This window comes from Malurus melanocephalus, unplaced genomic scaffold, assembly GCF_030028575.1.
Source record: "Malurus melanocephalus ecotype Western Australia unplaced genomic scaffold, MMel_1.1 scaffold_413, whole genome shotgun sequence".
In the NCBI taxonomy this organism is placed as follows: Eukaryota; Metazoa; Chordata; class Aves; order Passeriformes; family Maluridae; genus Malurus; species Malurus melanocephalus.
Genome location: NW_026623645.1, coordinates 124,879 through 138,570, shown reverse-complemented (window position 1 = coordinate 138,570; position 13,692 = coordinate 124,879). Strand labels below are relative to the sequence as shown.

Genomic DNA, 13,692 nt, shown 5'->3' with positions numbered 1-13,692 from the left:
TAAGTATTAAATCATGTAATGACTTTGGGAATGAACAGAATGTTTTCAAAATGCAAATTGAAGGCATCTGTATTTTAATTACAGCACAAAAACTGCGAGATGCTTGTCTCCACACACATTTTTTTCATTCATCTTCAGAGATGGCTGCATGCAGAGTATTAGTTTCATAGTATAAACCTACTCCCACGTACATTCCCAAAATAATTTGCATGTATTACCAATAAACAAACACAYGCACACAAGTTTCCAGGCCGCCCACAGACATTACAGACAAAAAGAAGACTTGTCACTTTTGCTTTTGGGATTACAACTAAAATTGCTTCGACTTTTAATACATGGAAAACAGAATGCAAGAGCAGCATGAGCTTCAGCAGCATACATTTAACACAATGCTCAGTTAAGAAGACAACATTTTTTAAAATCTGCCAATAGATCCTGTTGCTACGTAGTTGATTTTTCATGTGAAAGCTCACAAAGGCTGAACAGAACCTTAGCTACAATACATTCTTCTCTTYTACACTAAATGAGCTCAGTTTTGTTGCTGTCAGCCTATAAAATTGACTTTTATACTAAGTCACTATGAGGATACAGATGACAAACTGCTCCATTTCAGAAGGCTGACAAATACTTGCCTTGAGCAGCAACAGTGACATGACAACAGTGGCAACACTCACTYCATCTTTGCATAAAATACAGTTGACACTATTTCACTGCTACACATCTACACTGTGATGACACCTCCGCAATTAGTCTGAGCCCACATTTTAATTTCATCCCCCAAAGACCAGTGCTATGCCATGAAATATCCTGATTTCCAATATATTTGGTTTTGGTCATGAATGCTTTGCATAATATGCCCAGTAGGAAGTCTCTACAGCCACATCTCATGGGCGGGGTGGAAATAAAGACACTGGTGCTATACTAAAACACATTCAAAACCCCGTTCTCAGAATTGAAAACAAGCAAAACAAAGCAAAASCAAAAAGCCTACCTGATTCTCAGGGATGCTCCAGAAAAATATTGAATGCATCCCAAAAGCAACTACAAATTACTTTTTGACTCCATAGAAGATGGCGTAACAGACATTTTGGGAAATCACAAGAGCAACTGCACTCTTAACTTGGGCATGAAGGATAAGTATTTCCAGGGTAAGCATTATCAGACACATTAAGGTGTCACAGGAATCAGGACATACAAAGAATTCTCTTAATTTCCAATGGAAAGAAGATTTTAGTCCACTCCAGATTTGCAGTGCTAATAAATAGGTTTCTGTCACTGTTTTGAACAAATAAAAAATTTGAGACTTTGAGAAGAGACAGTAAGAAACTTYTCAAATCTGATTCAGGACTGGGGTAAGTGTGAAACTTCAGAGATACCACATCTTCTTTGCATAATAATCCCTTACTGCCCATGGGTTTCATAATCAAGGTTTGAAGTCTACTTCGTATTTCTTACACTTTTACAATAYATTAAAACTTGGCACATCAGTGAACACAACCACTTTTGTGTCCTGATACTAGGATGGTTTAAGACCAAGAACACAGAGGTGATTTTCAATACACATTACTATCTATCTGCCTGCCCTTCCAAATAGCCGTAACAGGAGGTAATTTGAAAAGTAAGATGGGGAACAGAACATACTGAATAAATACACTGGGTTGACTGGATGTGAAAGCAGAATAATTTAATTTGTAAAAGAYGCTTAAAATCAAGTCTGTCAACCCAACACTGCAACATCCACCACTGAACCATGTCCCTAAGCATCACATCTATACATCTTTGAAATAACTCCAGTTATGGTGAGCTCCCTACTTCCCTTCCACAAGCCTGTCCCAATGCTTAACAAACCTTTCAGTGAAGCAATGTTTCCTAGTATCCAATCTAAATCTCCACTGATGCAACTTGAGASCTTTTCCTCTCATCCTATCACTTGTTCCCTGCAATAAAACCCCCACCCAGCTTCCTTTTATCCAAGCTAAACCACCCCCAGCTCCTCCAGCTGTTCTCTGATTTGTGCTCCAGACCCTTCTCCAGCTCTGTTGTCCTTCTCTGGACACGCTCCAGCCCTCAGTGACTTTAGTGAGGGGCCCAGAACTGGACACAGCCCTCAAGGTGGAGCCTAACTGGGTACAGAGGGACAATCCCTGTCCTGGTCCTGCTGGCCACACTATTGCTGACACAGGCCAGGATGCCATTGGTCCTCTTGGCCGCCTGGGCACAGCTGGCTCATGTTCAGCTGCTGTTGAGCACTCTAGATCCTTTTCTGCCATGAAGTTTTCCAGCCACTGTGCCCCCAGTCCATAGCACTCACAGSRCTGCTGTGATACAAGAGCAGGACCYGGCACGTCCTTGCCCCGAACAATCCTGCTTTACACTGACAAAAAACCACACATCCTTCTCCTATGCTGCCTGGTGGCGAAKGAAAAAATTATGAACCAATGTATTAACAAATTAAACCTTTTTTTTTCCCCTGAAATTGAATCATTAATCACCTTCAACTTCTGTTCTGGCAGAACAGATGTAGCCATTTGTCACAGAGGACAAACTGCAAAGGCTTTTTATATGGAATAGAATATCCTACCTGGAACAACTTCAAAAAGGAACTTTCCTGGACTTTCTTCATTGCAGGGATGCTCAATTACTCTGTTGCCTGGCAGAAAGATGGTACCCTGAAGAAAAAAAGTAACAACAAACATGGGATTAAAACTGCTACCATGCTTCTGATAGACTAATGCTTCTTTTTGGAATGGATTAAACATGAATTGCTCACTGCAAACACCTGAGCAGATGACTTCCAAAGTGAGATCGAGGAGGGATTATCCCAGAAGCCAACATCATAGATCCCTTTAACAGCTTTACRGTTTTTTAATCTCTTGGGTATTTGATACCATGCAGAGTTTTGTACTTAYCACATATACTAATCCCACTGTTCTGCAGGGAAAAATTGAGACTTAAAAGAAAGGGTTAGTGAAGAGCTAGGGACTGCACGTGTGGGGCAGGTGAACTCAACAGCCAGGCTTCTTGGCTAAAGCCAGAGGGAATGTGGACAGAACAGTAACCTCAGTTTGTGGGGTGCATACCCTGTTCATGCTCTGGGCACTTTTCACACAGCAGCACCCAGGGAATCAGCACAGGGAAAACCTCCCACTCCCACCCAATGGCTGCAGGATGMCAGGCTGCTGGTGCTGAGCCACAGYAGGCAGAGAGAGTTCTGCTCAAAGATGGGTTTGCTGCAGCAGAGAGATGTCAGAAAACCTCTTGATGGGCACTGAATGCCTTCATTACAACTTGACTGCCTTGAGAGGGCAGGTAGGGAATTTTAGCTGTGCATACCTTACAGTTAACACCAGTTATCAAAAACAAACCCTGCAACCCTCAAAACATTTCTGGGGCTGTGGCGRACACATAGCTTATTCACTGCCCTTTCTTCTGGTAACACATCGGATGGATAGACCACTCCTTTCCTCTGAGAGCTCTTTTTCAGTTTTAGAAATTACAGCTCCTCCTAGTACCATTTCAACCTCAGTCAGTAGGCACTCCTTAGGGAAACTGTGCTGGGATGGCTGTCCAGAGAAAAATTTTCAGACCAGCATCCTAGGAATTGTATTAGGAACAAACTCTCCACCACTGTTAYTGGGAGATAACCCCTACTTAGTAATCTTCTCCAATTATGGCATAATGGGGCCCCCCATCTCCAAAGTAAACAACTTACACATCTTAAACACAGAATACCTCAAGAAAGGCTCTCATCCCCATAAGGATCATTGAGTCCAACATTTTCCACAGTAGTTTCAATCAAATGCCCAAATATGTCAGACCCCTCATCTAAACAGCACTCAAAGGTATCTCTGTACATGAAAAACATCAATTTTGATGTCCTGTATTCACTGCTATGACTGTAACCTTCATTACAAGCAGAACCATTTACARTTATTGGTAAGTCAAGAAGCTCCACCCATCTGCTGGATGAGCAGATCCCTCTTCAGGCTGGAGTAAGTTTCACTATCTCAGAAGCTCGCATCACTGAAGATATACAACACATTTAAGCTAGCCACGGCTCTTGCTGTTCAGTTAAACAAAAATTCAAAATTAACAAGACCTAGCCTACAGCACTGTAMACTAACATCAATTCATTAAACGAAAGTAAACGAAACAGTAAACAAAAACTGCATTCAACTTTGTTGTCAAATCATTAGCAACAGGCATGCTGCAGTCTCATTATAGTGTGATGCTTTCTGATTCTTTRATATAAATCCCTTTTACCATTTACAGTGAGTTCTCTCAATGGCAGATTTCTGAGAACACAGAAACAAAAGTGTTATATTTATAACCCTAGTGCCTTCATTTCATAGATGAAACCTGTTTCATCCACTAAAATGTAGAGCCTAAAGCCACACACAGTAGCTAAGTTAATATGAAGAGAAACCAGACAGTAAAACCATCCAGAATATCGTGGTTTAAAACAAAAATGTCCTCAAATGGCAATTTTATTTTACTATTTCCAGTACAATTATTGCAAACATCAGTGCACATACAGTTCTCCAATATACACATGTGAGGGGGCTTTTAAATAAAAAAAAAATAGCTTAGTTTGTGCAACATGCACCTGGATACCTAACTCCAGTGGAGAAAACATCAAGAGAGTGATTGCAGTTCTCTCACTTCCCATTCTGTCTGCTTTCACACCCATCTGTCTGCCCTCACCACACAGCAACACTTCCCCCCTTGCTGAATTTTGAAGCTGTGTAAGGGTACTGAGGYTGTCTGGAGTGTCCCTTTGCTCAGTTTCTCAGCAGCTGATGTCCAGGGAACACATCTGTTATGTGTAACAAATATGTTATGTAATTGTATATGTAACAAAACCCTACCTGCAGGGTATCTGATATAAATGGGGTCCCCTGTCCCCACATCACTGTTGGTCCCYTTGCTCAATTGCTTTTCTGGGCCCTTAAGGTGCAACATTAGGGCCGTCCTTACAGCCTGAACAGTCCYAATAGTACAGACTATCAGTCACTTACAAACCTTCAACCAGTTCAAGCTCTGCTTTCCACCTTGAGTATTTAATTCCACGGGAAGTAAGAGAAAACCAACTGTATAGCCATAGACACCTCACAAGATAGTAATTTGCATATAAAAGAGGAAGGTGATTTCCAGAGGAAATACATGTTTTGACTTGGGTGTCAGTGCATGAGTGCATGCAAATGTTCCATAATAAGAAGACTTCACATTGCTTCATATCAAACTCTACAGCTCAAATAAAACATTAAAAAAATCTCAACCCAAGACTGCAGACTGGACCAGATTAATCCTTTGCTTTCAAAAAAGAAAAAGAGAAAACAAAACCCAGAATGGTGCCAGCTGGGAACAGGACATGAAATCTATTGAAATACATGAAAAAGGGAAGTGGGAGAAAAATGTGGCCCTGACTCAAGTCCCTCCTAGCTCCCACTACCACTCTGTGGGCTGTGCCTCCACCAGTCAGCAGTGTTTTGCAGAGCTCCTTCTGTGTTACGCCTGAGTTGTTTTTCATTTCCAACATTTCTGTGCTTACCAGGGCAGTTCTGATTCCCTAGCTGAGCATTCAGTATGATTCACAGCATGCAGGAGAAATCTGGGATTGCTCAAGAACTGGCCTTTTCCCTAACCGAATATCAAGCCCTCTTTCAAAGGAGATATTCACACACATTGACTTTTCTATAGCCCACTGTTGCTTTAAACCAAAGATCTTCTATACAGCAAAGCAACATGTTTGTAAAAATTAAAAATCTGCATATATGAAGGATTTAAGTTGAGAAAAACTACTGCTCTGTYAGCTAAATGCTTGATAAAATACTGTAGTGCAGCAAGAATCACATCAATCTCCTTTGGATCAGAGTCACAGCATGATCCAGTCTTGCTCAAATAGATGTGTTATCCCATGCTGATCCCTTGAAACATTTTCAGCACCATTCAGCAGCTGAACTTCAGGAGGAAGCACGGAAGAAGAGRCAGGATGGCCACTGCACAAGTGCTTCATGAGGACCAGCTGACAGATGGTATTTCTGTTCTGCACACTCTGTGTAACACATTGCAACAGGGAAGCAACCCTGTGCCTCTTGCTGGCTCTGCTCCATTACCCTTCCCYAGGCACACTTTCCCCAGCCTTGTTTAAACTTGGTTTTCTGAAGCAGACTTTCCACCTTGTTCAAGAGATAACAGGCTTTTCCCAATAAATCTTATGATACAAGGAATTCCAATGCTTTTAAGACACTGACCGGCAGCTATGAAGACAAATACATGGTTTTCAGTATCTCTGGATGGATTTTACTCAAAGAGAATGTAGAGACATGAGGCAAGTAAGTGGTTTCTTGCCAAAATAACATTTTCAGGATTAATCCTAATATTCTTCCCTGGAGCTATTTGCTTGSTGGTAGTTTGTCATGCTACCCCTTAAAGTTAAGAAGTAGACAGTAGCAAAAGTTATATCACATGTTCTTCTTGCCCTTCCAGCTCTGATTATTTATCAAAGATCACTGGACTCTACTTTGACTTTCAAGACAGGTACTACATTTACATAGCTGTTTTTCTCGTTCCATGGAAAACTCATCACATCAGCTCTCAGAGAGGCAGGATGATCATCAGCCAGAAAAGAGGCAGCTGAAGGGGTGGGGGAATGAAGGGGCAGAAGGGATCTTTGGGTTCGTGTGTCTTCTGTGTGACTCACAGCCACAGCCAACACAGCAGTGTTCTGTGGTTTCTTTTGTCACTGTTGGTGTTTCTGGAAAGTCGTGGCTGTCATGCTTTGGAACAACAGTGCACTTGAGCTCAGATGGCATCTTAAACTGAACCATAGTACTTTTAGTGAGTAACACTCTCAACATCACTAGTATTTCCAAGGCCACAGCCAGAAAGGCATCTACTGTGTTTCACAGACAGGCCTGTTAATCAACCTAAATTAAATAACATACTTGATACATAGGCAAAAGTCTACATCTTTAAGTATATACAGATGTGCACATATTCTGTAAATTCATAAACAAGTGACACAGAGCAAAGAAGGAAAAAGAGAACATGCAAGCTTTTATCAGTTATTTGTAAATTCTTGTTTCTCACACTGCTGTTTCTGCTTTTAATCTAACACAAAAACCAATCTCAAGCCCAAGTGAGCCCTTTGCATTGTCRGAAGGCTACAGACTTGGGGTCAGGAGGAAGACTTAAGAGCACAGACAGAAATCCACCCATACTGAGGTCAGTAATGAATGAAAACTGCATTGTGCTCACTACAAGTAGTTTCACTGCAGTAACTTTTCTRAAGATCGACTCTACTTCCACCATTACAATTCATGTCCAAGATCCCAGTGAAATCACTCACTGCAAAAGGGCACAGCAACTCTGAAAGCCAGCCCTTTCATCTGACTGCCTACGCAGAGATATCTGTATTTCAAACAGGGCCTGAGCATGTTCTCCAGCTGGCTCCAAACTCCGGGTCAGTGTAGATTTTTAAAAYTTTTATTATAGGAGTGAATTTTTATACCACTTACAGAACCAAAGCACTGGAAGAAGCACATTTACTGCAGGAGGTGATACACTCCCTGTCTTGTAGTTGTTGCAGCCATTTAAAATTTTTCCGTATGTACAAGGAGAGAACAATGGCTGGGGGTGACTATTCAGATTTTAGGGAGTAATATGCAAGGAATGAAGACAGAGAAAGAAATTATAAAAAAAAAAAACCCGGGGTTGGTTGGATGAAATTAAGTCATTACACAACATACATATTTCTGGCATAAATACCATTTCATTTGACATTTTTGTGTCTCACTAAGTAACATATTTCTAGAGTTTATTTCTGCTGAAGAATGAGAATTATTGTTTAGTTCCCAGAAACTCTAYAAATGGGAGTTCAAAAGAGATTTCTTTTCCTTTACCTAAAGAAATGTTCAAACCTACCTGATAGCTTAATATTAAAAAAGGTAAATTCTCTTCTGCGGTGGTGAATACCACCTATACTGTCTGCCTGATATTGAGYACCAAAATATTTATTCTGACATGAGACAGAATTGACAGTTTTACTACTGTGTGATTACAGTTTCTTTAAAGATTTTTCTCTTTCTCTCCTGCCAGACATTTCACTTAATGGTTGAGTGCTTCTCTGCTTGAGAAAAACTTCTTTCCTCAAGAATGAAGCAATCTTGGCTTGAGCAGCCACTAAACAAAAAACTCCTGTATTTGTCCCACAAGAGAAAGGAAGCTCGCACCAAGTTAAGCTACTAACAGCACAAAAAATTAAGTTTGGCTTGATCCATATTGCATCCTATGGTTTTCATTTGTCCAGTAAGGGCAAGAGAGAAGAGACAGGTGTGACAGAAGTGAGCTCAATTAGAAAGCCCAAACAGGACAGGTCACACAGTTCACAGGCTGGAGCTCTACAACATAAGGTGCCTTCCCAGGGAAGCCACTCAGTAATTGCCACATTCCTCACAGAAATGACCCTTGGTATTTTCCAACAGAAAAGAAAAATTAAATATATAAACAAATTTGGAGACTAAACTCAGTTTAGGAACTCAAGAATACAAGCTGAGATCATTATCACATACACATATGGAAGTTTTGATAAATTAGACTTTGCAATGGTCATTAGATTTTGATCAGCACACAAAAATGGAACTGGGCACTACTGAATTGCTACAGAATTTTACTACAGGRAAAATAYTTCCAATRGTTCTTGTCAGTAATAAATTCAGCTTTTAATTAGATAAAACTRTTTTCCCAAGGAAAAAAACCCATAAAGCACGGGAACACAAAGAACGGAGTACTGCTTTACAAASTGCTTCTGCAAAGGAAATTTACCAACTTGCAGTCCTAAGAATATCTAGGTCAAAACAATGCAATTATTCCCMAAAAGGACAATATTTGACAAGGAGAAAATTTCAAGTATGACCTCTCATTTATATACAGAGCTCTCCAGTGACAGTCTGGACAGATACAGAGTCTGGCTGACAAGAGTCCCCTGCGAGGCAGTCCTRAAGGGCAAAGGAGTCCAGRAAGGCTGGACATYTTTCAAGGAGGAAATCTTAAAGATGCAGAAGCAGGCTGTCCCCATGTGCCAAAAGAYAATCYGATGGMGAAAACCACCRGCCTGGGTGAACAGAGAACTTTGGCAGAAAGGAAAATAGGAGAGTTTATGACCGTCAGATGTAGGGACAGGCAAGTCAGGTGGAGTATAATGTGGTGAGGCTATACAGAGAGTAAATTAGAAAGCCCAAAGCCCAGCTAGAACTTAATCTGGCTACTGCTGTGAAAGACARTAAAAATGATTGTATAAATACATTAGCAACAAAAGGAGRGCTTAGGARAATCTCTACCCTKTACTGGATGTGGAGGCAAAACACAGTGAGGAAAAGGCTGAWGTACTYAATYCCTTCTSYAGGATCAGAACCAGAGAGTGTGGGTTTATGCAAGGCAGGTTGGCTAACTTGATCTCACACTTTGCAAAGGAGATCCCCCTAGTGCAYGAGGAAAAGGCTGTGGATGTTTATCTAAGACATTAGTAAAGCYTTTGACATGGTTTCCCACAACATTCTCCTGGAGAAACTGCAGCACAGCCATCAGGATGGGCTTTTGTCCCTCTGCTCATGGCTTGGATGAGCACAACTGGGTGTGCTCACAACACAACACACTTCACTGGGTTAAAAAACTGCCCGGATGGATGAGCACAGAGAATGGTGTAAACCGAGTTAAATCCAGCTGGCAGCTGGCTACAAGTGGTGTTTATCTGCTCTGCAGAGAGATCTGAACAGGCTGGATCCATGGGACAAGGCCAACTGCATGCTTTTTCCACAAAACCTATATATGGCCAACTATCCCACCTAGGACAATTCATTTCCATGTCAGTGTGTAGTTGCTGCAGATTTCCGAAAAATTACATATATAGTGGAACTTTTCCAGCATAAAAAAGGTGGCAGAGAGACATGRAAATGGGAATAAAATTCCACTTAAGTTGTTTTTTCCCCTGTGCAAATATTCTTGTTAGCTCTGTCTAGCAAGAACATTCCAGRAGAGTCTGCCTGTCTTATATAAGTTATCACCTTGTAGTTTTTTAGGGGATGAAAAAAATTCAGTTTCACATGGAAAAATTTCAGAAGTTAATAGCAAATGTTACCTATGTGTTTTGCAAGGTTTTTTAAAAACCAACAATGCTTGTTGGTTTAACAACTACACATTGTTTATATTTAATCTACATAGTAATTTTTATGAGCATGGSTTAAAAGTGCTACTACACTAAAATACCACAATCACACCGATTAAATAGCTCATTTAGGTTTCTGGCATTTGTGTAGAATACTCTGTTGGTCCTTGTTTAAGGGATTACATTAAGTAGCAGTGATTTTATCTCAGCGGGAGAGTAGGGTCAAGTCTTTTGTGCTATCTACACAAAATAGATGCCATCTAAACAATTAACACAAATGGAAAACTCTGTTTCCCTGATTACAAATTACTTTTCCTGCAGTACTATTTGTGTGCAGCAGCTATTTCCACATTTTACTTTTATTTCAGCATCTTCATTTGCTTCATTCRTTCTGGGATACTGTTTCCAATTTGAAAGTGGAGTTTTTGAATAGTTTCTCATCTTTATAACAGATCTGAATCCCACATTTTTATAGCTTTTCCATCAGATCTGGCTGTTTCTTATTAGTMTTATTACTGTATTGGTAACATGCGTTTTGAAGACAATGCCTAAATTACTAGCTATGTAMGAAAAGGTGCCAGATAATCCCCAATTTAAATAACTACAAAATCAAGGCAGCCTTAAGTAGGAGCTACTTTAGGTCAAGTCAAGTACTCATGGATCAGTTCAGCTATGCAGAATACATGACATTTCTGCAATTCTGCTTGCACATGTTTGGGTGASGGTTTTTTGTGGTTTCATGTGGCTTCTTCATGATCTTCAACTAGCATAACCTGCATTCAGAACTATTTCAAGTTGTGGCAAGTTGTTGACATCAGTTCAACTCCATGAAATGATGTGCACCAACCAGGAAAGACAACCCAGGATTAAGGCAACAACCACTCAGGACCACCACACACAATTCCTCTCACTGCTAGTTTAATTGTCCTATTGTGTCCCCTTGGATATCTCTTTCAACAGTTTGCTACTCCAGGAGGAATTTACCAGGTACATGATTAAAATCAGAGAGTCATACAGTAACATGCTGGACGGTGCCACACTAAAAAGATACCCATGGAAAAAAAAAATTTCCCCTTTTCCAACTTCAATCTCAGCAGTTTGGCTCAAAGGACACTGTGGGAAACGACACCAAACCCAAAAGCTGAGCCATAGAGMGGCTCCCTCTGTTTGCAAAAGTCTCCAGAAGGACTTGCTCCTGCACCTCAYCAGGGTCTGGAGAGAGGCTGACCTTTTTAATTAGAGGTATCTTTTAAAAATAGCCAATATTTTTCAAGATTATGCTGTCTCAAAATAGCACTTACTTCACTGACAATAAATAAGATGCATAATCTAGATTTTTACATGCTTCTCTGAATACCACCCAAGCTATTTTATGACATTTTGTAAATGTACAGCAAGAATAACTGAGTGTACTTGGGCTTACTAYAGCTTTTTAAAATTTTACATTTTTCAATATCAAACCATCATTTGTCTGCTTTTCCATAAGACAGTGTGACAAGCTTTCTGCAGACCTGTTGAGGGGGGTGTATCTTGCAAAGTGCCAGACAGTCTGGAGTAAAAATGGATTCAGGATGACTGGAGGCCAGCATTATTAACTGCACTCTAGCAGCTGCTCTGTTCCAACCATATTAATATAAATACCTTAGATTCCWTGTTGCTATTTTAATAAGTTATCAAAATATAAATGACCATGAAGGCCTTCACGGTCTGCAGGAGAAACTGCAGAAGCCTTTACAAAAGCAGAAGATGAAATGCAGTTTATGGAAAAGGAGAAACCAAGCAGAGTTTACACAGCAGGTGAACAGAAACAAAGCTCCAGGTTTTCTGGCCACTGGACTGCTCCCTGCCTGGAGCTATTGTTGAAAAGGGRCCTTTCTTCCAGCTATTAAGAAAAAGTAGTTCACACCAGTCATCTGCTGTCAACACTTTGGAATCTGCTTTTTTTGAAAGAAGAGACAGCTCCAGAAGCTTTAAGAGTTTCTAGATGTACATTTATTTCTGTTGCACGTTTGTTTTCTTCAAAGTGAAAACGCAGGGCAAACATGTCAGATTAGTATATCCAAATCCACCAATTTGCAAGTAAAAACTTTACTTTGGAGCTGAACCAGAAGTGGCCCCATTTKCTGGCATGCTGACAGCAACACAGCACAGTGATTACAGCTGGAGCTGGGATTGTCATGGGAAACTGGGGTACCCATTAGGATGTGGCAAGAGAAGGATGTGTCTCAAGTTTATAGTAGTTTGTGAAAACCATCACACTGTTTTGTCTCATGGGATGAAATGTAACTCAGGCAAAAGAAAAATAGAGAAGTTCCTGTATTCCAATATCCACTTGAGCCACTGGCTTGAGAAGGCTTCCACAGGCTGCTTACTGAAGCCAGAATGCACAGTGAAGGTAATCAATGACATTTCATTACTATTTTCAAAGGATATGATTTTATGCTGGTGCTGCTACCAATGGCTGCTATTGATCATGCTCCTAACTTTGCTCAGGGACCTCACAAATCTCTACATAGCTTTCTCCCTGGCTATTCTACCTCCTTACCCACTGCTTTTACTTTTTCTAGCTCCTTCCTGCCCTTCAACATCAGTGAGCTTTAGTCTGGTCAATTCATARCTTAATTAAAAGCTGAGTATTGTTTACTAAGCCAAGAATGTTTTCCACATCCACAATAAATTAAAGTCAATCAATCAAAGACCTACACATTGAGCATCCAGTACACTTGTGGATGAAAAACAAGAGTGGGAATTCATTGAAGAACATGAGAAAAATCATCCTGCTAGGGCTTCTCGGAGGAAAACGTTCTGGGGAGACCTTCCAGGAACCYTCCAGTACCTGAAGAGGGTCTACAATAGAGATGGAGAAGGACTTGTGAATACTTTTCTCACTGCTGCAAAATACCTCCACTAATCCAYGTCTTACAGGTCTGGATGCACTCAAAGGCTTTCTCAAACAAAATCCCGGTGCATTTTTTGTTTATTGTGAAAAATCTTCCATTAGGAAACCCACAGGAACTAATTTCACATTAATCTAATGACATAACATGAAGTTGAGCATCCTTTGGCTCCCCTGTCTTTGGACAAAAGGCCCATCCCATGGCTGTTTTGCACAAAAGCCACATTTAGGATTTAATGCCTTCTTCGTAAGTTTGCTGAACTTCTAATTAAAACACCAGAGCAACACCAGAGCTGCTCCACTCAGAAGCATTTACTGCATGGTATCTCAGAATGCCTGGGATAAGGGAAGTCTGAGCATAGGAAAGTGACAACATTGATTAAACTTTTTCTGTTAAATACAGAACAGTTCATTAAAATCTTGAACAGGTGGCAAGTTTGGCAGCTCCATTGTGTGCAGGCTCTAGACAGATYTATCATGCCTTTCATTTTAAAACATTTATGTGAACACATTTGCTGAGATAAATTATCTTGTTCACGAAAGCATTCTGATCAAGGCTGCTGTTTGAAGYGTTACATCAATCAAATTATGTTGTAAAAATGTTAGCATCAATTTTGACAAACAGCATCTC

The 13,692-nt window shown here is 40.4% G+C and overlaps 1 protein-coding gene across 1 annotated transcript in view; it reads right to left on the bottom strand.

Annotated features, from left to right (window-relative positions):
• The window catches only part of ARHGAP24 (Rho GTPase activating protein 24), a 183,241-nt gene that overhangs the window by 115,768 nt on the left and 53,781 nt on the right, over positions 1-13,692 (bottom strand). Inside the window, exon 3 of the mRNA XM_057379633.1 lies at positions 2,582-2,669. Within this exon, the coding sequence (XP_057235616.1) occupies positions 2,582-2,669 (88 nt within the window). The remainder of the gene's footprint in view (positions 1-2,581; positions 2,670-13,692) is intronic.